General features: G+C 37.6%; 1 protein-coding gene across 3 annotated transcripts; it reads right to left on the bottom strand.

The window, feature by feature from the left end:
* LOC116260359 (uncharacterized) lies at window positions 1-27,715 on the bottom strand. 3 transcript variants are annotated; one of them, XM_031638651.2, is made up of 14 exons: window positions 27,004-27,715; window positions 23,383-23,518; window positions 20,323-20,542; window positions 20,152-20,248; window positions 16,448-16,569; window positions 16,279-16,370; window positions 15,931-16,019; window positions 14,823-14,977; window positions 13,554-13,681; window positions 4,508-4,623; window positions 2,797-2,894; window positions 2,353-2,615; window positions 1,726-2,134; window positions 1-514 (listed from the first exon to the last, which is right to left on the bottom strand). In XM_031638651.2, the coding sequence occupies exons 1-14, from the start codon at window positions 27,379-27,381 to the stop codon at window positions 424-426; spliced, it is 2,394 nt and encodes a 797-aa protein (XP_031494511.1). In that variant the 5' UTR covers window positions 27,382-27,715; the 3' UTR covers window positions 1-423. The 3 variants fall into 3 exon arrangements, with proteins under 3 accessions (XP_031494511.1, XP_031494510.1, XP_031494512.1); XM_031638650.2 differs by having other exon boundaries at window positions 15,931-16,036; window positions 20,148-20,248; window positions 27,004-27,714; XM_031638652.2 differs by lacking the exons at window positions 23,383-23,518; window positions 27,004-27,715 and having other exon boundaries at window positions 15,931-16,036; window positions 20,148-20,248; window positions 20,379-20,506.
* Between the last annotated feature and the right edge of the window lie 209 nt (window positions 27,716-27,924).

Below are 27,924 nucleotides of genomic sequence, written 5' to 3'. Positions count from 1 at the left end.
TGAGATGAAAAGAAATAACTAATAATTGATCAGAGAGTGTGTCACCAATACAATAGTGTTTGCAGGTCTCGTTAATTGTACATTTTGTTTCTCATCAGGGTCAAATATAACATACTGCTAGTCTGCTACTGATCTACAGAACCCATAATAAACGAGCTGTTAAACAGTTGGACTAGCATATAAGATGTCAGCATGACATCAAATGCATCTTCCATCCAATGGAAATAGCATCATTCTGCATTTGCATATACAACAGATAGAATTGACTATCTTAATGAGATTACAAATATAGAATAGAATTGTTGATGGATACAAGAATATACATTTTCTGAAATCAAGCCTCTGCCCATTTGATTGAGACCCTCACAAATATGAAAATAAAATAGAATTGCTACCATGGTTCATTTGATCATCAGGCCACTCTTAGACAGTTACACCTTCACATAGGAAGTTGTCCTCAAGTTTACCACAAATTCCCCGTTCTTCTAGTACCCTTTGCAGTGCATAATGACACCTGAAATCACAATGCACAGGGGAAGATGAGATACTGGGGGAAATACAAGGAAATTTTTCAACGAGATAAAAACAGAAGCAAAAGCATATGGATGGGACAGTTTGAAGCATAGACATACTGCAAGACATGCTAACGATTTAGGAAAAGGAATATGTCAAGTGAGGTTGAAGAGAACTAAATGCGAGAGAGAGAGAGAGAGATCTATTCTCATTACATAATCCATATTAAAGAGGGACTAGCGGCGGCAGAAAATTTACATAATGGGTACCTAAACTGAACCAAAAATAATAAAGAGATCTTCTAAAGAATGACATCATAATTTCTGCTAATTTACTAAAAACCTCTATATATAATCTATTTTCTTCAACACTCCCCTCAAACTAGAGCATGGAATTCAATCATGCTCAGCTTGTTACAACATCTCGTAAAATCTTCGAGTGGAAGAGGCTTGGTAAACACATCAGCAATTTGGATTTCTGAGGACACATGAACAGTCGATATAGGTCATGATTGTACTAGATCACGAACATAATGACAATCTACCTTTATATGTTTTGTCCTCTCATAGAATACTGGGTTGTTGGCAATGTAGTCGGTTCGAAGCAAACTCCACAAGCGGTTTCATAAGATATTTGGGGTGATGTCAGAATTCGGTTTTCAGAGGTCTCCCCCTGACCACTCCATGTTCATAAAAAGGAGTGCAAAAGGTATTGTGGTAATGGTAGCTTATGTAGATGACATCATATTAACTGGTGACAATGAACAAGAAATTGCAGAAACAAAGAAATATTTATAGAAACATTTGTAACCAAAGACCTAGGTCCTCTAAGATGCTTCTTGGAGACTGAAGTAACCAGGAATAAAGAAGGTACTGTCCTTTCGCAGAGAAAGTATGTACTTGATTTGCTGCAGAAAACAGGTATGCTTGGTACCAAACTGGCCAATATTCCTATGAATTCTCGGTCACACCTGCATGGTGATGAGTCTGAGACTGTGGACAACAAGTCATATCGGTCGTTGATTGAGTAACTTTTATATGTAACTGTTACCAATCTGGATATATCCTTAGCAATATGGAAGTTGAGTCAGTTTATGGACAAACCAAGAGAAGTCCATTGGGAAATTCTTGTGTTTATGAAAGAAAACAAATACAAAGTTTCAAGCATATACAATAAATAAAGGGATATGAACAAGAAACAAAGACTAGTTACCTCCACGGCAGATGGTCAAGGAACATGTAGGGTGAAACCACAAGATCCTTAAAAGTCTCTCTGCTAGCTATGTAAGCTCTAAAGTTTCCATCTTCACCATGACCTTTCCAGCTTTTACAGAGAGCTAAAAATGTCTTCCTGCTTTCTGGTATTATATGAATGATAAGGCCTGGGAGAAACACTTCCTGGGGTTCCTGTTTAGAAGGCTGAGTTGATGATTCACCATCAGAAATATGAATTAAAATATCTCCAGAAGGGAATAGATCATTTGCAGCCCCAGGATAAGGTCGTGTATCATGATTGGTTCCATAAATATTTTCATCAAAAAAGTCTATACATTTTTCTGAAGTGGAGACATCTACAATGGCATTTGCTTCTTGGATGAGAATATCTTGGACTCGTTCACTCCCTGTACCAAGTTAAGTCGATGTTAGTCGAAATTCTCTCATGGATAAGTGGCTTGAAGAAGCCTCTGACATGAAAAGAAACAAAAAACAATCCAAAATCCTCAAATCTTGGTGAAAGGAAATTGACTGACTGCAAGTTTGCAAAATTGCATTCCTGCCTCTAGTGGACAATAAGAATGATGCCTAGCCAAAGCCAAAAAAACACATCAACAAAGTGAACCTTCGGTTGTATAAATATAGTGCCGCCTTCTGTAGGATTGGCTACTATCCACAGCAGGCAAATTCTCAGTAAAAGGAGAAGAAAAAATTTCTTTCTCTCCCGTTGCATGAGATTGATTTGTTTGCAAAATCCTTCTGGCAAGCTTGCATATCATAGCTGAATTAGCAGAAGAATCCTGAGCAAGGGCTGCAATTGCTGCAGCACGTAACCTGAGGACTGAACATATTGAAAGTCGTGCCGAGAACTCATCATTGTATATAATACTGCAATATCCAGAGAAAAAGTTGTCAAGCATAACAACATAAAATTGGTTAACACGTATTGAACTAGTAATGTAGCCAATGATAGACTAGCTAAAGAGTAAGAACATTGTATAGCAGTATACAGTGCACATACATGAAAAAATTGAACCAACTGACAAGAAAAATAACAACAACAGAGAACCTTGTTACGAAGTGTGAACATGCTTCTGCAATTACTGGATCAACGCAAGGAAGTGTTCCATATGAATAGACATGCAAATTTGGATATTTTCGACATAGCTGCAGAATGAAAAAGCAATCATGACTCATGAGAAAGCGATATTTGAATATCATTCAGAGCCTTCTATATGCAAAAAGGGAAATGGACGAAATCTGTAGGCTTCAATAAAATTTGATCAGATGCTTTGATGTCATTCCTATTTTACTCTGGTTATCAACATTTTCAAAAATAGCACATCATTAAAATCAATTTAATCAATAAGAACTCTTCCATGATGATTTGGCAGGGTACAGAAACAATTACACTATAGATCTGACTCTATATTTTTAGGAGAAAGTAATGATTCTATGAACAGAATTTCAGAATTAAATATAAGAACCAGAAAAAGCTTGTTCCAGGAAAAAACATTAATGCTATAACCAAGAATTTTGTTAAATTCAGCAGCCGAATCTCAAATGGGACTAGCAAAATAGAAGTGGCAGCATGTTGTGCATCCATAGGAAGAACAATCTAAAGGGTCAATCTACACAGTTAATTAGCTACAACCCCCAAGAATTAATGTGTGTGGCACCAAGAATGGCCATGCATACTACTATGGAGAAAAGGGAAAAATGCTTCATTTTTTATTAGTCCAAGCATGAAACTATAGCTATAATTTCTCCATTTTTGTATTCAATTTACAGTTCTATGTCGAATTAACCTAAGTCTACATATGATCTTTGCTATGTCACAAAAGGTCTGGCTGCAGATACAGCTGGTTTCAAGAAAACTTTGGTGCACGTATGGCAATATGTGTGTGTGTGCGTAAAAAGGTTGACAAAAGTCTCTTGCTGAAATAAAATTGAAAGAAAACTTTATAAAACGAGTATCTTTTTGTAAATGACAATAAAAGAAAAAAAGCTTGAAACAAAAAGGAAATTATAGAGAGGCTAAACATATTACAGTCCAGCCCTGCCTCTCCAGCTGCAGCCAGGTAACTCTTGCTCCTCCTCCTCTTTTCTACCCCCTGTTTCTTTTTCTTCTTCCTTTTCTTTTGTGAGGACTGCCATACCCAAGCAGTACCAAACCCACAGGCACGCTCGCATCGTGTTGCCATGGGTGTGGCATGTGAACTGGCGTATCTGTGTGTCATAGATCTTTGGATGCTCAAAGGCGATTGACACACAGAAGTGTCTCTAGGATTACATTCAACGCTACGTTCCGCTTACATCCCAATAGTAAGGTAATCACATTTATCTGACATATGATATAAATATATAATAATCTAAATTATCTAATTACTATCCAGCAATGGCATGACATGTAAAGGTCAAACTTATATTTTGGAACTAAACTTTCATAAGCCAAAGCACATTTGAACAGATTCATGACAAATTCAAGTAACCTATCAGTTTGAAAACAAGTAAACTAGCTACTTCATTGTTGATACTTGATAGTAAGGTCATAGTACAGCAATGACCAAGTTAACAAAGTAATGACTGGGCTGAGGCAAAGAATGAGCTGAACTACAAACAGCTCATCAGAAAATAATTTATCTGCTATAGAAGACATATAAAGTTTACATTATTGCAAGACTTAAACAAAGCAAATTGAAAGACTGTACTCTGTAGTAAAATTAGAAGCAAAAAAAAAAAAAACTATACAACACAACAGTGGACATATGAACACTTACCCGTATTCCAAGCAAGGTGGCTACTGCACCTCCTAAAGAGTGACCAACAATTCGGATACGATATCCATGACACTCGCCTCCAGCCCCCATAAGTGAAGAAAGAAATCCATGGCCCTCTACCATGAAAATTTTGTGGAACACAAAGAAAAGGTTATATCAGATTATCTGCTCAAATAAAATATAATAAATAATGGAATGTAGCACTTAATGCTATTTCGGCAATACAAAAGGAAACAGAATCAAGAAAAGCAACCAAAGCATAGCTGCCAGGATCGCTTGGACTTACCCCAAATTTATTGCATTGTACTTTTTATTTTTCAAAACTTTCACTTGTACATGTGGGTGTCGGTGTGTGTGTGTGTGTGTTTGTGTGTATATATATGTTGAAATTAGGAAGTTTATATTTAAGTGTGGTAGTTTTCTGATTACTTAAAAGTTAGAGTCTTCTTGAGTCATTTATATCTTTTTGTGTCTCTCTTGTGTAAAGACACTAACCGACCCCTATTCTCTCTTCAAATAAGAGATTAGGGTTAGCAATGAAAGTACGTTTTGTTTGTTCTTGCTCTCTCTCTCTCCCTCTAGTTCTCTTCTCTTGTGTTCCCTCTCTTTTCTCCATCTTTTGCAACATGGTATCAGAGCTGGTTATCTCAATCCGGTGACGGCTGATGTGATTTTCCGGCGATCTCTTCTCCTATTCTATCTCTTCCTATTTCTTTCCTTTTCTTTCTCTACCCTTCCTTTCTCTCTTCTCTCTGCTGATCGAGAAATAGTGGACAGTGTGGAAGGGAAACCTAATCACACGTGAGAGGTATGTGTGATTAGGTCCCTAACATGGATGTAGTGCAGCATAAGCAACTACGTGGAAGTTGCGGGTGGGAGTTGCTGTGGAACAGTTTTTCTTTTTCTCTCTGATTTGGAACGTGGAAGACTGAAAAGGGTTGTATCAGAAGCTTCTTAGTTGCTGCTGTTGAAGAAGAAACTCAGGCCAGATCACATTGGTCGTTGCTGTGTGGGAGACGACAAGATCAGCCTGAAATGTGGATCATATCAGATCTGATAAATATATATATATCAATCTCTGGACGTGGATACATTGAAGTTGTGGACATCAATAGAAATTTATATGCACAGCTGTGAGGGAGTCTACATTGGTTAATGTCTTAAGGACATTTCTCTCTCAAGATTGTTGGCTGTAACATGAACATTTGGGGACCTACACAATCTATTGGTACTTCCTTCCTACTCTCTCACGTCTGATTTTCTAGGGCAGACTTCTGTGAGCAAGTCTGCTCACATCTTGGGCAGATTTGTTTGCTCAAGTTAGGGTTTCTTAAAACCCTAAGTCGATGCATTCTTGAATTCATGTGGAGGAAACCAATGTCGTGCAGGCAAGTCTGATTGTTTTTGTAGAAGTCGTGGAATGACGCACAACACTGTTTTCTTATGTCGTTGAAGTTTGAGGTCACGTTGGAAGGTCTGAAGTTGTCTGAAAATACGTTTTTTTTTTGTTGGCTGTCGTTAGAAGATGTTGGCATAATCATCATTGTGACATTAGTGGCATGTGGCAGTGGTGCTGCGCGTGATATTGTTGATTTCTACTTTGCTGATCAGCCCCTTGACGTGTGACAGTGGTGCTGCGACTGCGAGTGATATTGTTGAGTTCTGTGTTGTTGATCAGCCCCTTACCTGACTGATTAATTATAAGTTGGATGTTCTTTTGTGTGTTCAAACTGCTGCAAAATTGTTTTGGTGCTCCCTGCTGTGTTTAATATGGCTGAGATTAGCAAACCAGATGGTGGGAATGATTATAAAGGAACTAGGAATCCCTCCTTTTTTGGATCTACAGTCACAGTTAGCATTGACAGATCTGAGTATGAACAGTTTTTGGCACACAGAGTCTCACAGGCTTCAACTTCCACTGTTTTGATTGATCGAGCTCTCTCTATGGGTACATCCACGCCTTATTCAAGTATCTCTTGGATTATTGACTCGGGAGCATCGAGACATTTCTGCAGTAGACCTGGTTTGTTCACTGTGTTGCATAGATTCTCTCAGCCACATCATGTTAAAATTGCATATGGCAGAATGTCACCTATATTGGGTTATGGAGATGTGAAGCTTTCTCAGTCTATGACCATTCCACATGTCTTATACGCTCCTGAGTTTCCTTCCAATTTGCTCTCTGTTAAACAGTTGACTATTGATTTACACTGTCGCATTATTTTAACCCTGGTGCATGCTCATTTCAGGACTTACAAACTGGGAAGACTATTGGTGGTGGCTATGAAAAAGGGGGCGTCTACATCCTGTCAGTCCCTATGGGCCTTGCTGCTACCTCTTCTACATCAGATTCTACACCCTTTCAGTGGCATCTCAGACTTGGTCATCCTTCGGGGTCCAAGCTTCATTCCATCCTACCTCACATTTCAGTCCCAGAGTCATTTCAATGTGAGGCCTGTCAACTTGGCAAGCATACTCGTAGTAGTTTTCCTTCGAGTCTTAGTCCATCAAGTCAAGGGTTGTTTGATCTTCTTCATGTTGATGTGTGGGGTCCTAGCAGGGTTGCTAGCCGATCTAAGTTTAGGTATTTTCTGGTTGTTATTGATGATTACTCTCGAGTTAGTTGGGTATTTCTTTTGAAAGAAAGGTCTGAAGTAGTACCTATCCTCAAAAACTTTATTATTGAAATAAAAACTCAGTTTGGTTCTCTGGTTAAGTGTATTCGCACTGATAATGCTCTTGAGTTCAAATCCTCTATCTTAATGACCTTTTATGTTGAAAATGGTATCTCTTCCCAATTTACATGTCCCCACACCTCACAACAGAATGGAGTTGCTGAAAGAAAACATAGACAACTTCTAACTGTTGCTCGTACCCTAATGCTTCATAATCATGTACCTGCATACTTATGGGGTGATGCCATACTCATGGCTTGTTACCTAACAAATCGTTTACCATCATCCTCCATTGACCACGAAGTACCGATTAAACTTGTTTATCCCAATCGAAGATTATTTCCTGTTGCACCTAAAGTATTTGGTTGTACTTGTTTTGTTCACATTCTTGGGCCCAAACGTGATAAACTTGTTGCTCAAGCCATTAAGTGTGTTTTCATTGGCTATCCTCGAAACCAAAAAGGGTACAAGTGTTTTGATCCGGTAACTCACAAAGAGTATATCAGTGTGGATGTCACTTTCTTCGAGTCTCAGTCCTACTTCTGTGTCATCTGAGATGCCATGTCTTATTCCTCTACCTATCCCTCCAGTCTCGTTGCAGTCTTTTCCCTCTCCTACTCTGACAATGAATAGGTGGTTCCAGGACCCTCCATTGGTATACACGCGTCGGCAGGATCCCTCTCATGGTCGACCATCAGAATCTTCTCAGGATGTGAGCTCCATTGAAGTAAGTGTTAAAGATACAAAAAAAAGGGGTTTTCTGAAATATTAGGAAGTTAGGGAAGGTCTCTTTAAATGTTTTGTTACTTTTAGTGGACTTCTCTTGTAATTTTCCCTAACCCTAATCTCTTAATAGAGATTAGGGTCACGTAATGCAAGATAACTTTTTGCTGCCTCTCTCTCTCTCTCGTAACATGGTATCAGAGCCAGTGTGGGCGTCGACGGCAGAGTGCACTTTCCTGTGACCTTCTCCGGCGATCACCATCTTCTCCGGCGACAATCTTTCCGGCGAACAGCCAAGTGAGTTCGTTCCTTTTTTTTTCTTTCGTTCTCTCCCTTGTCACCGCTACTCCTTATTCCCTCTTATCACCCAATAAGGAGACAGTGAGGGAATAGGGGTTGGGCGTGCCGTGAGAAGGAGGACCTGATCACGCCTATGTGGAAGGCGTGATCAGATCCTCATATTGGTCGTTTAAAGAGACCTTCCCTAACTTCCTAATATTTCAGAAAACCCCTTTTTTTTGTATCTTTAACAGTAAGTATACCTGACATTGATCCTTCTCAGGACTTGCCTATAGCCCTACGCAAAGGCAAGAGACAGTGTACTATGCATCCAATCTCACAATTTGTTTCCACTGACCACCTTGATGACAATTTACAGCAGTTTCTTCATGCTATGACAGTTCATACTGTTCCAACTAGTCATCAACAAGCACTACTAGACTGTAAATGGCGAAAAGCCATGCAAGATGAGATGGATGCTTTCTTACAGCGTGGTACTTGGGAATTGGTTGATCCTCCTTCAAATTGTGATATTGTTGGCTCTAAATGGGTCTTTACAGTCAAGTACCATTCAGATGGGTCTGTAGAGAGATATAAGGCTCGATTAGTGGCTAAGGGTTATACCCAGACGTATGGAGTTGACTTCTTTGAGACTTTCTCCCCTGAGGCCAGGTTAGGTACTATTCGGCTCATTATCTTTGTTGCGGTATACTCTAATTGGCCTATGTATCAGCTGGATGTAAAGAATGTCTTTCTCTATGGTGATCTTCAAGAGACTGTATATATGCAGCAGCCCTCAGGGCCTGTTTGATGCACAGGAAAAATCCTGTGCATCGGATGAAAAACGTACGGTTAGGGGAAATTTACCCCGTTGAGTGGTGGGTGCTTCAAACACTGTAAAAATTCACCCGCAAAAAAGTGTACGAGGAGGGTAAAATTCACCCGAAAAAAAGTCGGAGCTCTCAGCTCGGACTTTTTACCGCTCGTTTTTTTCCTCTCCGTCGCGTCTTCCCCTCTCCTCTCTCGCTGCCTCTTCCCCTCTTCTCTCGGTCTCTCATTCCTTTCCTGTCTCGCTGCCTCTTCCCCCTCCTCTGTCGCCTCTTCCCCTGGTCTCTTCCCCCTCCTCCATCGCCTCTTCCCCTCTCCCCTCTCCTCTCTCGGTCTCTCGTTCCTCTCCTCTCTCGCTGCCTCTTCCCCCTCCTCCGTCGCCTCATCCCCTGGTCTCTTCCCCCTCCTCCATCGCCTCTTCCCCTCTTCTCTCTCGGTCTCTCATTCCTCTCCTCTCTCAGAGTCTCTCTCCTCTCTCTCTCTCCTTCCTCTCCTCTTTCAAGCCTCAAAGCAGAAGGCGGGAGCCGGCAGGCCTCACTCAAAAAAACCCTTGTTGTCCGTTGCCGATTGCCCGTTGCCCATCGGCTGACAGTGTCAAACAAGATCTGATTGCCTCTTCTCCGTCGCCTCCTCCCCTCTCCTCTCTCGGTCTCACGCCTAATCCTGTTGCATCTCTAGATAAGGTAGATGATAGTTCTTCCCATGAATGTAATGACATTGAAACTGGAAAACTTATGCATCAGTTATTGATCATTGCTGATGAAATAGGTATACTTTCTGGTTTGTGGTGTTCGTTTTTTAGGTTGATAACTATCCTCTTCTAATTCTAACTACAATGAAGGAAACAAGTTCTTCCTGGCTATGACCAACATCTTTCATCAACATCAATGAGATTTTGCCATGTATATGAAAACATGCACAGCACAAATGATCGTTGTTTAGAGAATTGTAACTCTTGAATTTAGAGATGTAGATCCAAACTTTTCTTGCAATCATCCAAACTTCCTCAAAGACAATAGCAGAAAGTAGTAAAATGTCATCAAGTTCGCCTTCAAGTTGCATCTAGGAAAGCCAGGGTAGGAGGTAATGGAGCTGAAGAAATCTACTCCTCAATTGGCTGGCCTCCAAGCAAGCTTGCAATGAGCCTCTCAAAGTCCTTACAGCTTGATTCAATCAATCAGCGAAGTGTCCTTCATAACAAGATAAAATTCTAAAAGCCAAAAAAATTGATTAAGATTATGCTTTGAGGTTTCAAACTTGCATATTGGATTAATTTTACCACGTTAAATTCTATCATGCGCATCAAACATGGTTAATTTTACCACGTTAAATTCTACCTTGTCATCAAACATGACATCAAATTGGAAGAGGGAGAAATTTCATCCTATAAATTTTTCTAGAAAAATTTATCATGGTAAATTTACCACGTTAAATTCTTCCATGCCATCAAACGGGCCCTCAGGGTTCGAGCGACAGGGGGAGTGTAGAAAAGTGTGTCATTTGAAGAAGGCAATTTATGGACTTAAACAAAGTCCTAGAGCGTGGTTTCACAAATTATCTGAGGTTGTTTCACAGAGTGGATTTGAAAGATCTCCTTTGGACCATTCTCTATTCATCAAGAAGACCTCCAAAGATATAGTTGTTATGGTAGTTTATGTTGATGACATTATCCTGACAGGTGATTGTGATCAAGAAATTTCAATCACAAAGACTTTCCTTCAGAAGCACTTTGTCACGAAAGATCTTGGTCACTTGCGATATTTTCTTGGGATTGAGGTTGCTCATAACAAAAAAGGTGTAGTGTTGTCTCAGAGGAAATATGTACTTGACCTACTGCAGGATACAGGGATGTTAGGAGCCAAGCCGGCTAATCTTCTGATGAATCCACGTCTTCATCTTCATGGTGATCAATCAGAGCTAGTAGATTCACGATCTTACAGGTCTCTTATTGACAAGCTTCTGTATGTCACTGTGACTAGACCAGATATTAGCTTTGTTGTTGGGAAACTAAGTCAGTTTATGGAAAAACCTAGAAAAATCCATTGGGATGCTGCATTGATGGTTTTGAAATATTTAAAGTCATCTCTGGGCAGGGGCCTTTTTTTCAAGAAAGGTGAATCTCTAGAAATTGTTGCTTACAGTGATGCTGACTATGCAGGGTTTATTGATGATAGAAAATCCACCACAAGCTTCTGTATCTTTGTTGGGGGCAACCTAATATCATGGAGAAGCAAGAAACAGAATGTAGTTTCGAGATCAACTGCAGAATCTGAATATAGGGCAATGGCTCAAACGGCTACTGAGATGACTTGGGTTAAGTCTATGCTAACAAATATGAGTATTGAAGTTCCTCTTCCTATGAGAATGTACTGTGATAACAAAGCTGCCACTTACATTGCAAATAATCCAGTATTTCATGAGAGAACAAAGCACATAGAGGTCGATTGTCATTATATTCGGGATCTTATACAAGGAGGTGTTGTGTCTACAATTCATGTAGCTTCTGAAGATCAGGCGGCATATATGTTTACTAAGGCTCTTCCTATTGGTGATTTCTCTAGATGTTGTAACAAACTGAGCATGATTGATATCTATGCTCCAGCTTGAGGGGGAGTGTTGAAATTAGGAAGTTTATATTTAAGTGTGGTAGTTTTCTGATTATTTAAAAGTTAGAGTCTTCTTAAGTCATTTATATCTTTTTGTGTCTCTCTTGTGTAAAGACACTAGCCGACCCCTATCCTCTCTTCAAATAAGAGATTAGGGTTACCAATGAAAGTACGTTTTGTTTGTTCTCACTCTCTCTCTCTCCCTCTAGTTCTCTTCTCTTGTGTTCCCTCTCTTTTCTCCATCTTTTGCAACAATATATATAAATTATAAAATATTACTCATTATATATATATATATACATATAATTATATATACATATATATATATATACATATAATTATATATATATATATATAATTATATATATATATATAAAATGAGTAATATTTTCCACAATCCAATATACCACTTCCTAAGAAGTTCACCATGTTTCTTCCTACTGACCAAAAGGCAGCACTCCATGACTCAGATCTTGCGTGAATTGCTATAGCACCATTAGATTAAATTTGTAAGATATATAAAAATTCATCAAATTAAAGGAAGTATAAGCTATAGATCAATAATTATGACATTCACCTGGAAAAATAAAAGTGAACACTAATTCCATCTTATGTCAGGTATACATTGCTGGGATGGAGGGAAAGGATAGAGGGCTTCAGGAAAGGGGTGTTATCTGTTGATGGTAAAGACAGGAAAAGAAAATAATTTCATTAAAGGGCTTTTGAATCATGAGAATTTGTTGAGGCACGACATGGGCTGTAGAGGGAATTCACATTTATTTTACACTAAGGACCAAGTACTTTACAATATGATTCTTAAAATGCAAATCTGAAATCCAAAAACACCACTGTGTTAGATCATCGTCAAAAAACATCTATCTGAGATCTTTCTTATTGGCATGATCGTTTGCAGATATTCGCTATGAAAGTTGTCTTTCTCAGGAAAACATCAGAAAAATGTCAGAAATTTAAAATTATAAAATTTTAAAAATAAAAGAAATAATTATGTTATTGTTAGTTCTCTACTAATTTTCTTACAAAAAGGATTGGTGTAGATTTAAAATAATTTAAATGTTAAAAGAGAGAAAAAGAGACAATAAAGGCTTCAAATCATTAAAAAAGATTTTTCAAAAAATGGTAAGTATTGCAACGATTTTGTAACAATATCATGAGAAATAGTTTTTAGGAATACCTTGAAACCATCGTGATATTTTGACATTTTTTTTGTTTTTCTTGCACTGTGAGGATATTTTTGTGATATTTCCAGAAGTATCATAATATCTGTGACAATGATTCCATGACAATTGGGAGGAAGGGCTTGGAAGTTGGAAGGTAGCTACTAGGAGTCCAATAATAAAAGGAAATCTCTTCCACAGTGAAAAAAAATAAGATTCAAGTTTCAGCAGCCCAACAGGCAACAGTGTGCATGAGAGACTAAGGAAACAGCAACAAGCACTTGATCATGACAGAGGAAGAAGAAGAAAGAAAGAAGGAAAAAGAAAAGCAAGGAAGGAAAGAAAGAGAGAGAGATGAAGGAAAAAAAGAAAGGAAAAGAAAGAAAGGAAAAGGAAAGAAAGCCTAAGAGAAAGGATCAAAGGAAAGAAAGAAAGAAAGGAGAACAAAGAGACTGTGCCTCAAAATAAGGAAAAGTTTCATTGTTATGTCTTATTTTTTATTTTTACGTAATTTTTAAGACTTTCTAAGTCACTTTTGAAATTTCCCAAGGTTTCCTAAAGAGAACTTCTTGAAGAAAAAAATCCCAAGACATTCCAAAAAATTGCCGAAAATAATATTTGTAACTATCATTCATTCCGCACAAGCATTTCTTACCATCCATGTAATATGGCTGCTTGACAAAACACTAACAATGAAAACAGAAAAATGGAGACTAAAATGGAAAAAGTTATCCAAGATGATTCAGCAGCATTCGTGTACCATTTTCTTCAGATTTTCCATCCAATTGCATGTGCAGCTCTCGTGCAGATTCAACAATTCCAGAGTGCCCATAGTGGGGGTAAGTTGAAAGCACAAGTCTCCTGGCATCTACTATTAGATGTTCATTACTGCAAAGCATCATTCAATGTCAAAAATAGTTGAAAAAGATGGAATATTCAACACCATACAGCAAACAATGAACATATGCATGTTGTCTATGATGTCATGAGGAACGGTCTTAGTCATGTAACAGAAAACATTTAACATATTATCACAGCAATAAATAAAAATTTCAAGCTAAATTAGCCACATGATCATGTGTTATTTCAGAGAACCAAAATGAGCATGATATGATGTACCTGTTGGTTATCTTCCCATCAAGTCGTCAATGTCTTTTTGCAAATGCCTCGAAAGCATTGACAGTTATCTCAGAACATTCCTAAGTAGTATATACCCAACAACATCATGATATAACTGCAATAGTATCATCATACATTTGAAGTTTTTCAATTATTTTTTAATATCTTTAAAGTGTACAGTGTACACTGTACACAATTTAGTTTGTATTTTGGAAAACTAATTTCTCTACATTCTTGTGAGAGGTACTAAAAGTTCATTAGTTCCTAGCTTTTTTATCATCCTCTGCTTTTCCTTTATGTTTACTTCTGCACATATTCTCATAATGTTTTTTATTCCATGTTGCCAGATTGGATTGATTTTCGTTAGACTGCAACATGATTAAGTTGCCAGATTGGATTAATGAATGAACTAGAATTGCTGATACAGCATTTTTGCTTAAGAGGATATTTTCATGCTTTACTTCGCAAATATATATATATATGAATTCTCTTCCTATTTCCAAGGTCTATGATGCTCCTTGTTTGAAAAAATGCATCCCTGTCATGCCTTGTCCAGATTTCACGAAAGGTAATGCAGTGACAAATGAAAAGAGACATAGGTCCTACACAACATACACCTACTCTCGGTGTGATCCTAAATATTTCATTCATGTATCCATATCTAATGATAGAGAGAGATTTTTTAGATCTTGGGAAAAAGGAAACTATGACATTTAAGTGAAAACTACTAATGCTGAGACACGGAGCACAGGTAGTAATGTGAGTTCTCGCCCAACAAGACAGAAATGCTTAAATAAGAATGTATGCCTGCTAAACTTCAAGACTATCTCCTTGCATTATCACAAGGATGTCAAAACGGATAACTGAATATAAGAGTGCACAAAAAACTAGGTGAGAGAGAGATATATACTTGATCAGGCCATCCAAGTCTTCATCTGTAAGTATACAGTCCCTGCACAAGCCATCAGTCAGAAGGTCTTCCGGAGTCTCAGTTCCTCGTACAGCAATCACCACAGACCTCAAATGATGTAAAACTACAACAAAGTATGCTGCCTCACGTTTCACCTGAGAAAAGGAAAGGAAAACTAATGATACATAAGCAAAATTTCTTTGAAATCTTTCTGCTGCCTCCCTCAAGGTTAAGCACGTTTACATTTATGTCTTCCACGGTCTTTTTTTTTTTTTTTTTTTGGAATGAACACATATATAGCAAATTTTGAGTGAGTAGAAGTGCATATACATGGCTTCTCATATCTCAATGGAAAAATTAAATGAGGCTAGAAGGATGAGTAACCTCTTGCCTCAGGTGCAGTTCGATAACTCTAATTTTAGCACACAGCACTTGACAGATCGGTTTGCAATTAAGCTCTTCGATGTTAAACATAGAGCACATTTCCATTAATCAGGACTCGAGTGCCAATCATCAAGCAGAAGCTGAAAGACACTTCCAGCTTGAACTAGAAGAGCCAAGCGTCATGAAAGGTTTCACAAAGTAGAAAAGTAAAAGTGAATTTTCTCATATCCCATGTCACAAGGATCTGCAGATAGAACAATGTTTTATCAGTTTTTAACTTTCAAATTCCAAAGCAATTTTTATGGTCTTCCCAATAAATGATGAACCTGTAGTTTTCCAATTTACTACAATTTCATATTAAAGATTGTCTGTTTTCATCAGAAAAAATTGTGAAATGTAAGAAACTATTCACCAAGAAAGTCATGAATCCCACAAATCATACTATTTGTTTAACTTTCCTGTTTTAAAAAAATTTTCCACGTTTGTTTCTGCCACTTCTGATTATTTTTTTACAAGAAGGAGAATTCCCTCCTCTCCCCCTCCCCCCCCCCCAAAATTTCTGACAAGTCTATTTTAGGTGATTGATCGGTATGACCCCAGAACTGAAAAATGCCAAAGTTGTCAAAATATAGTATTTGTTCCACCATAAGAGAATGGCAATGCGCCAAAAGAAGTGGAAAAGAATGCTCTGGAGGTTAAAAATTTATAGTAACAGTAATCTTACCTGACTAACACGGCCACGGCGAAGACCACTTGGAGGAAGATCAACAAATTTCAGAAATGCCGCTGCATGACCACGCCACCAGTTATCACCTTCAAGCAATGGTCGTCTTGAATGTAAAAGTGAACATGAAAAAATTTAAGCAAACAGAAAAAGTTAAAAAAAAAATTGTACTCATAATTAAAGTGTAACTGACATGCCCAAAGGAATTTTTTTTAATAAAAGATACATCTAGAAACATTATTGTCAATCAAAGTAATATAACAGCACAACAGCGTCCTCCTTCAAAACAATATAAGACAGTACATATTTTTCCGGCAGGCACAGCAATTAAATGAATAAAACAGCAACCTTTGACAGGCCCATGGAGCCAAAATCCCTTGTCTGAACAGCCATGCACAAGGAAATAGAACAGGGTTTCTTCCAAAATCAAGAAGAGGTCCCTACATCCACAAGCATCAAAGTGAGAAATAAAATCCATATCAAACTTACAACATAATTAACTATTGCAGAGAAAAACCGTGTACGCAGCTTCAGCAAACTGATGATATACAGCAGCTTCCTGAATTCTATCAACAGGTGCCTCCATAAGTTGGTCATGTGAAACTGCAGCCCGCCCACGTCTTTGCAGCAGCGCAAGTCCTAGAAAAAATTTCCCCTTAAAATAGTAATACAAATATGCCAAAGAACCAGGAAATTTGTTGGATCGTAGCTTAAAGAGAACAAATAAAATGAATAAGCCTGAAAAACAGAGATGTATGGTCATAAGAAATTAAGTAATCTTACACACAATGTTGCAGTATATGAGGGACCATTGCAACTAAGAGCAGATTTATCCACTGTCTGCTTAGTTATTCCTTTGGATCACCGAAGGTGTCAATGTAAGCTTCCAGGTAGAGAGCAAATATTCTAAACAAAATCCTGGTATGCAGTGGCATAGCATTTTTTGTAGCAGGCTTCAGGAGTATGTTCATGTAACCGCACAATGTGTGCATGTGAAAAGACAGATAGTTGTAAGGGGTATTGTATGCATCATACCATATCTTATGAAATGTAAAGTAATGATTGGGTTTATGTTCTCATTGACCCCCCTAAGTTATGAGTTCGGGAGATAAAACATACCAGCATCGGACCTTATGATCCAATATACAGTGCTGTATCATGGGATGCAGTGCGACAAGGGTTGTATAAGATATGGCCTCTGAAGAAATTAAAGACGATCCAAACCCACTTTTTCTCATTTTGGGTTTTAAGACCTCCACACCTTAGTGACATTCAGTTCTAAGGGCTATCTGTGATAGTGCTTTTGCCATTTTGAACAGGAAAACTTTGATCTAAAGCTGTGTATGTAGGAGATTGTCCTTGCATTGGAGAAAGAGGGAGATGCTTTCCACCATGAGAAGTACATAATTTTGCCTTTCTATTGTAGCTTTATAGTATTTTGGAGAAAGAGATTCATACAACCCTGCATGGCAATGGTGCACCCTTGTTCAAGACTTCCGAGTTGACAATTAGCTGAAAACAATGTGTAGTTTTTGTAAAAAATTGATTGCACATTGTTGCAAGGATCTCTCAATATAAGCAACATCTAAGAGGCAGACATGAGAATGTCACCCAATGCATCCCTAGGGATCAGCCAGAGCTATAAGATCCAGTGCCAACAAATGAATAAAAGTTTAAAAGCAGCAAAATTGGAAAATGATGAAGGATGCAAAAATGAGGTATGGTCATTCACTGAGAAACTCAGAATGATAGAGATTGTGAACTTCCCATTTGCTATCTACAGATGTTAGTGGAAGATCAGAAGGACTACTTCTCAGCAAAGGGGAAAAAGGTGATAAAAGCAGGAGGAAGCTCTAGTCGGAAAAAAAAAGGAGTAGCAGTGACAAGTTTTCTAGCAGAGCATCCAATGGCAGGTTAAGAATGTATTTGTGACCATTGAAAACTTTCATCCCATATTGCCCCATGTTCTTATCCAAATATTAACACCGAATGTCTCCCAAACACTTGATAGAACAGGCAAGTAATGCAGTAAAAAAGATGGCTTTAAAATATTTGTCTTCATGAGCATATATGCCCTCTTATTATCAGTTAAGAGGCAAAATTTTTTATTAGACTGAAAGAAGTGGGAAGATTTTCGAATTAATTAAGGATGAAATGAGATAGGGTGCACTGTAATAGTAGATGGATGGATGAGGGTAAGAAAATGGAGAAACTTTTTTATATATTTTCCTAAAAGTATTGTACTTTTTAAGTTTATTAGTTTGACAAATACTCTAAGAACTATTGATGTACTATATCGTGTTTTTGATGATGTAAAAAAAAGTGAGGCCTGACAATGTTATACCGTTCATCATAGAATGCAACTAATTATAGAGCTACAGAGACAATGTTACATCAAAGTTTTAGGACTTCTTTTTTGGACTCTACATGCTACTGATTGCATACTCTAATGCTTGAAGATCTTAGTGAGATGGATGAAATGAAAGAAATTGTTCAGCAATGTCAGGAAATCACAAACTGTATCTATAGTTGATGCTTTGACTTTGATCAGGCAATATACACATGCAGCTGAGTTTATTCATCCTGCAAAAATTAGATTTGCTGCAACTCCACATTCATGTGCAAAGCTATTGAATATCAGCATTCCCGAGATTAAAGTTCTAAGATTAGATGATTTCAATGATAAGCCTAATACAGGGTACCTACTTTTTAAATCCATAGACAAAAGAGACAATGAGAGAGCACTTCAAGGGAGAAAAGAAATACTGTAAGCATATCAGGGAGATTACAGACGAGAGGTAGACTGGGCACTTAATCATATCCTTCATGCAGTATCCAACTATATCCTAATCCTGCAGTGAGATACTAAGTCACATGCAAAATGAGCAGAGAAATAAGGGCTATTGAACCGCATTGAGACATTCGTACCCAAGTCCAATATGCAATATGACATTCATTGTAACATGAAAATATGTGACAATGCACAAGATGACATGGGAAGAAATGTGTTTGTCCAGAACCGGTCAACGATGAATCTAAGTACTTTGTAATAAAATTTAATGATTAGTCATTCAACTTTCATACCTATTTTGTGTATTTTTCGTTTTCCATATTGTTTCATTTATGTTCAAATATATAGTAGAATACATTTGAAATTGACCACCCAGGCCTAAAACTTTTGCAATTAAAAATCATCAAAGCCAGACATCCAATGCAAGTGGATGAAAAAGGGATTGGAGTTTCTTTCAACAAATCCACACCAAGAAGAGGAATAGGTTGAATAACCTTGTTTAAGTTCAATAGAATATGTGAGATGTGAGTGAGACAGAGGCAATAGACTAATATATACTTGTTTTCTAAGTTCATCATTAATATATACTTGTTTTATGACGTGTTTTTTTTTACTTATTTAGGCAGCTGAAGAAAACATAAACAAGAAAAAATAAAAAGCATGGAGCATTTCAATGTACTGGATGCATGGGTTAAAGAAGAATTGCTGCTATATTCTAAGAGGAAGATGAAAAATGATGAATACAGAGATGACATAGAATTTGAAGAGAAGATGACAATTGATAATTTGACATGCACAGTCTGTACTTAGCAAGTTTATTTGTTCAATGTTCATTTCAAATTTAAATTGATGCATGCTATCATGGATGTGAAACTGATGGTTGTTAGTTCAATAATTTGTTATGCTTATAAAGGACATGTTTTTTTTATTCTTCATAAGAAAGATATTTTTTCTTTATTTTTCCTATTTTTCTGATTTTTCATTTTTCAAGATTAAATTTAATTTACAGTTGGTCTTATTTTACATCTAACTATTGGTCTGACCAATGCACACTATGCCATACACTTTCCAAGGTCGTTCTTAACCCCAATTGTTAGGTGACAGTGTTGACTCCAAAATTATTTACATGTTTCAACTTTCAAGTGTTGTTCAATGAAAGTGGCACTACAAAAGCGATCTTCTTTTAACCAAATCCTTTAATGCCAACACTAGATTCAGCAGGATGTGAAAATTGACTTAAGACGGATGATTTTTTAAGTTTAATTTTTCACACAATAAAATCCTATAAGCACACCAACAAAAGCCGGATAAAAAGTCCTTTCCCACATTTAAGACATGATTAACTCTTTAACTGCCCAGAAGCTTCATCAGCATTCACATTATATATGAACATTTTTAAGAAAAGAAAGGTACAAGGAAGAAAAACCTGCCAAAAGTTCTAAATGCCCCGTGCCTGCAGCACGATATGCGAAAAGATCACCCAACAATCTTGCCACAGAATATACCTCATCCTCCTCCAACACGCTTCTGCAGACAGATGGAAGCATCATTGAACAAGATAAGAACAATAGGAACCAGGAAGAAAGCAGACATATACCTACAAGTATTTTATGCGTCCCAGACAGCATAAAGCTTCTCGAATTCCATGATCAAATACCTCACTATAATGAGCCCTCCATGCACTATCATGAGTAGCATAGAATGATCTCCATCTTAATACATCTGACCCTATACAAAATTGTATAGAAACCAGAAGCCACACGAGGATAAGCAAGATAACGATTAGGAACTTTGTCCTCCTATTTTCATCTGCACCCTGCACTGAAATGGTATATATATATATATCAACTTCAAAAGGCTGAATAAATATCCATATATATAGGAATGGGTTCAAGTAGTCCTTTTCTACAATTAGTTTTTCCGACCCTCCTTTCTCTGTCTCACCCACTTTTCTATCTCCTTCGTCCTTTCTTTTACTCCCTTCCACAACCATCTGGTCCACCCTAAGATTGGTGGATCCCAGGGAGGGGAAGGGAGTTGAGAAACCAGGCATAAAATGAGACTGGTTTTATTCATTTCACACTGTACATACATATATATACATATATATATATATATATATAGAGAGAGAGAGAGAGAGGGAGGTAATAATCAGTGAAGAAAGGTTCTGTTCATGAAGCTTATTACCTCTGGGGGTGCTCCCATGTCATTTGTAAGTTGTAATGAAGAAGAATGGCACTCTCAAACTATATGTGCATTACAAACAGTTAAATAAGGTCATTATATGCCACATATACCCGTTAGCACTTTCAGATAAGTTGATAACTTATATGACCAACCCAAAGGTGTTAGCTTCATTTCAAAAGTGGAGTTGAGATTCAGGTATCATCAATTGAAGATTAAGGAAGCTGATATACCTAAGCATCTAAAACTCACTACTGATATTATGAAAATTTCATAACTCTAGTTGTGCTAACTAATGCTCCAGCTGCCTTATAGTCTATAGATTAATAAACAGTTTTCAACTATTTCTTTGATTAGTTTACTCACAAAAGAGGGAGGAAAATGAGAAATACTTAAGCTCAGCACATCTAGGTTTAGAAAGAACAAAACTGTCTTCCACATTCAGTAAATATCAAATTGGCTAGACAAAACAGCATTTATAGGCCATCTTATATCTAAAAAACGAATCATAAACCTTGATAAGTTAGGAGGACATGATTGACTTGACGTAGCCCACTTAACCCCTCTGCAAGGGCTTTAGGTCCTTTTTTCAAGTGACATTTGCTTTAGAGAAGTTCCTATCATCCTATTATTGGAGTGTGGATGATGCTCACTGTATGTGCTTGCATGTGATGCTTTCAATTAAATGTGGCATAAAAAACCAAAAATTATTGTTCTACTACTTTGCTTGTTGCTTGCAAACTTGTTTGCACTATAGAGGCTCTTGTAATGGAATTTAGACAAACAATTTAGGTGCCTCACACCTTAAGAGACATGTAATAGTATTACATGAGTGTCATCTATGAAAGAAAGGCCAAAAGGCAAAAGCAACACCCAAATAAGAATGTCTAGAGAGGAAAGACCAGGTCCAAATGCCTTCTGAAGGCAGCACAATAGCTAGCTTTGCAAGGATTAGCAGAACATAATGCTATGATAAGCCAAGGAGCAATTAGGTTCCAGGTGTGCATGTCTTTCAATACTATCATGTCATGTGGTGCTGAACTCTTTCTCTGGTATAGAAGCTGGAAAAAGGATTTCCTTTTTTCTAGCCATTTTCTTTTGAGTTGCCAAGCCAATGTTTGATTCATCTTGAGGACAAAAGTTGGAAAGAGTTTAGTGGAAGTTGAGAACCAAACCAGATCTCAGCAGACTACCAGAGCTGTGTGTTGCTCCTGGGCAGCTGTTTTTTAGACTTCAGTTGATTCATGTAATTTTGATTTTCTTTTTTTATTATGTTTTTGTTGCAGCAAAAATGCTGCAGCTTATAGCTGTTGGAGGCTCCAATAGCTAGTTTTCTAGTCGTTGGACACTCCAGCAGCTATATTGGTATATTCTTTGGCTATCTGAAGCCCATGTATTCCTCTCTGTAAGATATGTTTCTTTGAATCATTTTGCTGTGGTTTAATACAATTTTTCCATTATGTCCTGTGTTTTACTTCTGACTGCAGTATCAAAAGTTTATCCATTATTTTCATGGTTTTGAAGTCAAGATTTATAATATCTAGGTGATATTCTTTACTCTGTTTCTCCTCTTTAATTGTTCTACATGGAAGATAAGGAACACCTCTCGTTCCTAATTCTTAAACTTACCTCATATAAGTATGTTACATGGGTCTCTATTAAAGAAAAACAGATACAAAAAGGGGACCTAGGGTATTTGTTGACTGTTTTAAAAAAAGAAACTAAAATAAATCTTACCAAAAGTTCAAAACTGTTGAAGGAAAAAACAAAAGCTGGTGGGAAATGAGAAAGATAAAGTTGTAACTTGTAAATGAGCATGAGAAAAAATGGAACAGAAGACTCATCACAACAAGCTATATCCTGGCTCCTCCATAATGCTGACATATCTATTTCTGCTCAACTTGCTAAACCAAATCATGCTTACGGAGCTTGGGAATTCCTTAGAGAGATTCACACTATAAAAAGTTGTAGCTCATAAATGCAACATCCAATTAAAAATCTCCAATCTTCAACCAAGGGAGAAGACAAAGAAAGAATAAATTGCAGAACTAAACCAATGATGGGACGAAGTTTACAATTGTATCACAGGGCTTAGACCCAAACTTAAAAGAGTTAAAACTTCATTACATCATTAGACCAACTTGCAGTTGAATATTTAGGCAAGATGCCTGACCTTCGTCAAGAACAAGTTTCATTGTAAATATTAGCTAATTTTATATGCACATTGTTATGTAAATGGATTTGGTAAGTCGTGCAGTTGTAAATTAGATAGACACTTGTTATCATAAGGAGAGTAATATTTGAAATCATTTAATGTTGACTTGTGATTTTTGGTATTTTAATCATTTAATTACCATTGACTTTTCTGGACTGAGGAAGCAAAGTTCAGATATAACCGCATCTGGAGCAGGGGGCTAACAAGAACACCAAGGAGTTTGAGATCTAAAGAATGTCAATGAAGAGAGGTATACGGTTACCTCCAGAGCATCTATTTTTTTGTCCCAGAGAAAATTCTTTCATGATGATAAACACCAAGTAGCTAGCACCAAAAAATTGCAATAGGGTGATCAGCATCCCAAAACGAGTCCACCATAGCCAGCGTTTGTACTTCAACTGCTCAAACAAAATGAATTGGCTATTTCAGCTGTATCACATTCGGAACATGCACCAAAAGAAACAGCTTTTAAGAGAAAACAAGGAACTTTTTTTATTATAGTCCTCACCTTATATTTTTTTGCCAAGTTTGTTATCCTTCTTTAAATTTCAAAAACATCCTGTTATTTTTTAACATTTGGACAAATCTACCTTTCCACTCACCACCGGCCAAAGCCAATATGAGAGGCTGACCTAGGAGAAGGACAAGTAAAAATACTTTTACCCCTTAACTACATAATGGTAAAGAACACATGAGTTTGTCATATCTGTAACTGTTTTTCATGACTGCGCTAGTGCAATCTTCAAGCACAAAAATTATTGGAACTGATATAGCATTGATCTTATTTATTTGTAAAATAGATTTTTTAAGCTGAAAATTTTGGGATTGCCTCATTTCAGATCCTCATATAATCTGCAGATACACACAGACATGCTTGATATCAACTCTTAGGCATTTTAATGGCAGCCCCATTTGTGTAGTTAGTCTTGTGAAAAGTTTCTCAAACATTTTTGGAAAGTTAACCTTCCAAGATCAACCCTACCTTTTTATTTGTGTCTAAAATCATCTTTTAGTAAATATTAGGTTTGTCTTTTTTTGGCCGACTTTGACAATTACTTTGAAAGTATCTAGCTTCAACCACAGATTTGTTCTGGTTAAAGAAAAGTGAAGGATGTATTTGCATAAAAGCTAATCAGGTGGGACCTATTTTGAAAAGCTCAAATGAGAACAATGTCATAAAGAGAATGCAGTTACTTAGAAAGTATTACAGGAAAAGTACACACTTACCAAATCAGCATTGCATAAATTATTGCCCATGTCACTAAGGGTCATATGCAGATGAATTATGGACAGAATATTGCAATTGAAAAATATGCATGCAGGTGTGTGAATTAGACGTCAAAGGTTTGCTTTATGACAGTAGGTCCACCATTTGCATGAAACATATATTTGAGATATCACATGATTTCTGCATCACCTCATCCATATATTCCTAAGAATAGGAAGAATAACCTAAATTGGTTACAGATATTTGGTGAACTTCAGAAAAAGTGATATAGCACCAAATTTTATGTAAGAGTGGCAAGTGTTCATCCTCTTGCCCTTCACTCAGGATATGAAAAGAAGTCTAACCCAACAATCCTAGGTACAAATTTCAGTTTATATATGTACATATACAGAAGGATGAAGCCTTGAGAATCTGAGATGAATGCATAGTTGTGTTATCATGATCATCATGTGCTCTATTCTTCTTTTGGAATATAAAGCTTCCTTGTAATTATTCTCTTACCTTTTAATTCTTTCTCAAGATTTTCCTGAAGCCTCATTTGGAGATAAAAAGCACCAAAAGATACCATATTGGGAAATGGGAACTGTCAAAAGCAGTATGTGTAACTATGCAAAGAGACAAGGGGGACTTTGAGAAATTGTCAAAAGCAATATTGCCAACTGTGCACAGAGACACAATAAGAGGTTCTCCTTGTAAAAGAGAATATGAGATTACTGTTCTAGCTTATGTGGTCTGAATCTCATGGCTAATAACTGTTCTAGTATATTCGGTTCAAATCTTCATGGAAGTACTGACTGCAAGGAACTTGAAGGATTTTTTTTGTAAAATCAAATCCATTTCCTGCCATGCCTAGATGGATGTATGAAAGGCTTTTTGCAAGTCCAGAGAGGAATGCTTTGAGGCCCCTAGTAAAATTCACGTGGATCTCTATGTCAAAAGGATCCCATATTCAGACATAGGAGACGAAGTCCATCTGATTGAGTGAGATGAGCTGCAGCAAACTTGGCTATAAATGCTTTGCAGAACTCATGGCAATGTCCTTGAAAGACATATTCAGTAGAGAACTAGACCTGAAGTTCGATTTTAGCATACATCTCCATGGTTAAGGACAAGAACAAGAGCTGAACAGAGAACTCATGTCAAGGTGGTACCATAGTGGTGGATGAAAATAACTAAAAGGTGAAGGTGATTATTACAGTAATTCTAAAAGTGGTAGTAGATATGCATCAGAAAGCAGTATCGGCTAGATCATTGTGACAGATATCATTGTACAGTGAATCAGTTATTTACTAGCAAGGTTTTTAGAACTACCTTTTGCAAAACTGTTTTTCCTGATAAAATCTCATAAATTTTTTAAAATAAAAATATACACTAAAGAAAAGAAATTTTGTGAAATGAGTTTTTTTTACTAATTTTATTACAAAGATGTTAATGAAACTTAGGTTTCAAAATTATAAAACAAAAAGGAACATGGAAACATACACTTATAATACATACAAAAAAAAATCTAAAAATGAGAAAAAATATTATGATATTTTCGACACATTGATCTCTGACAATATTTGGAAAATACTGTGATACCCGATAAAAATGTATCAGCCTGCTTTTTCGATAGCATTGCAATATGTTCAAAATATCGCTGATATATGCGATGATGGTCTAGGCTCTAGCACCTTCTCTTCTCAGCATGCTCCAAAATTATTTCTTATTGTTTTCCACCGTTACAACCAAATCATGGTACAAGAAATCCCATATAAAGAAACTTAACAATTGTAGGGTCAATATCCATAGCAGTAAACATGGAAACAACAAGACCCGTATACATTGGTTCATGCTCATAACAAAAAAGCAATGACTCACAAAATTTGACATCCATTTGCACATATTTTTTTTCCCATTATGAGGCCATAAACTTGTATCTCTCAAGCTAGAAAGAAACCCAAAAAGAAGGGCATTGACAACTTAGGAGTTCAGACCAAGTTCATCTTCAGAGTGAGCAAAGGCATGGAAGTAACAGCCTAACAGTTACAGCCAACAAACTAAGGGATTGTATGAAACAAAGAATCCCCCTAGGGTGTAAAACTACGGAGAACTTGCCTATTGAGAGAATTACAGTGCACCCTAAAGATCAGATAGGCAGCAATTAAAAAGGCGTCTTCCTAGTAAACCTTTGGAACATTGGCGCACCTCTAGAAGGTGCCAACTTCCTCTCGGCGACCCCATTTTTTTCGGTAATATGTGATATATAGGCCTAGTCTGGGCAGGAATTCCTATAGAGAAAAATCATTAGCCCAAAGCAGTCCAACATGTGGTCATTCAGGAAGAAAGAAAACATAAATCAGGAATGAATCCTCACGCGATTAAGACAACCATACCATGAAGAGAACAAAACCAGGCAGTTTGGCAGGATTAGCCTCACAATCAAAACATGAATGTTCAGCAATCAGAAAAAGAGCAATTATCTACACGCGCACACACATCATCGATCAATGGAGATCAAAGGTCAACTCAGTTAAAAAATTTCTCTCCAGAAGAATTGCAACACCGCCTACCAAAATCAGGTCAATTGTCACAATGCAAAACGATATTCGAAATAACATCGGCACACTAGTCCTTGAAAGAAGAGAGGGCAATTCATAACCATAAGGTCCATACACGTCTATCCTGGCGGACTACCGCCTCGGCGGCTGCATCATCCAGCTGATGACTAAGGATCGTGATGGCCGTCGCCTTTTGAGCAATGCCGGTTCCGACCATCGAAGCCATGCGGGCAGCAGCTAACAACAACACCACAAGGAACGGGAGAGCCACGTTGAAGCCGCACCGTGCAGCGATCTTGACTCCGATGAACGAGGCGATGGAGGCGACCACGACATTGACAATGGCGACGAAGATCGTCGACCATCGGAGGCTACGAAGCCTCGAGAGAAGAGAGAGCTCGGGAGCAATCGGGGGTCGTTCCATTGCCGGGGGGGATGATGAGGAGGGGCTCCGACGTTTGAGCCGCCGAGCCTGGCCAGCCAAGGAGCTCATGAGCAGGGGCGGCAAGCAAACTGGCCGGAGAACTGGAGTCTCGGACGCCCCAGAGATGAATCCCCGGCCATATTGTTACAGGAATTCCAACGCCGGAACTCTCTCCCTCTCTCTCTCTCTCGATCTCTCTCTTTCTGTCGTCGCATGTCCAGGGGAGTTTACAAACGTCAAAAACTATTTGCCAAATCCGCTCTTTCAGGTTCAAGAATCTCTCTGCCGACCGTTTCGAATATAAGACGAGAATTTTCAAGTGGGACTATTTATGGGCCATGTCCGCTGTCCGATCGGTTCAGCCAGATTTCCTCAGCTCGAGCTTGCAGTGCGTACAAACAAAAACAATCGTCCCAATCTTACGCCATTAGATTTTGATGACGTTTTCTAAACTTATACGCTTAAATTTCTTAAGTTCATTTGTGGAATCGGATGCCAAAAAATGATGGCCACAAATAGCAAAAATATTCAAATCCATAAATTATATGCATACATGCGTATACGTATACAACAAGCTCCTTTTGTTTACGTCATTTGTCAACGCTCCTTATC

Source organism: Nymphaea colorata, chromosome 9 (assembly GCF_008831285.2).
Source record: "Nymphaea colorata isolate Beijing-Zhang1983 chromosome 9, ASM883128v2, whole genome shotgun sequence".
Taxonomy (NCBI): Eukaryota; Viridiplantae; Streptophyta; class Magnoliopsida; order Nymphaeales; family Nymphaeaceae; genus Nymphaea; species Nymphaea colorata.
This window is presented reverse-complemented; position numbering and strand designations above follow the sequence as displayed.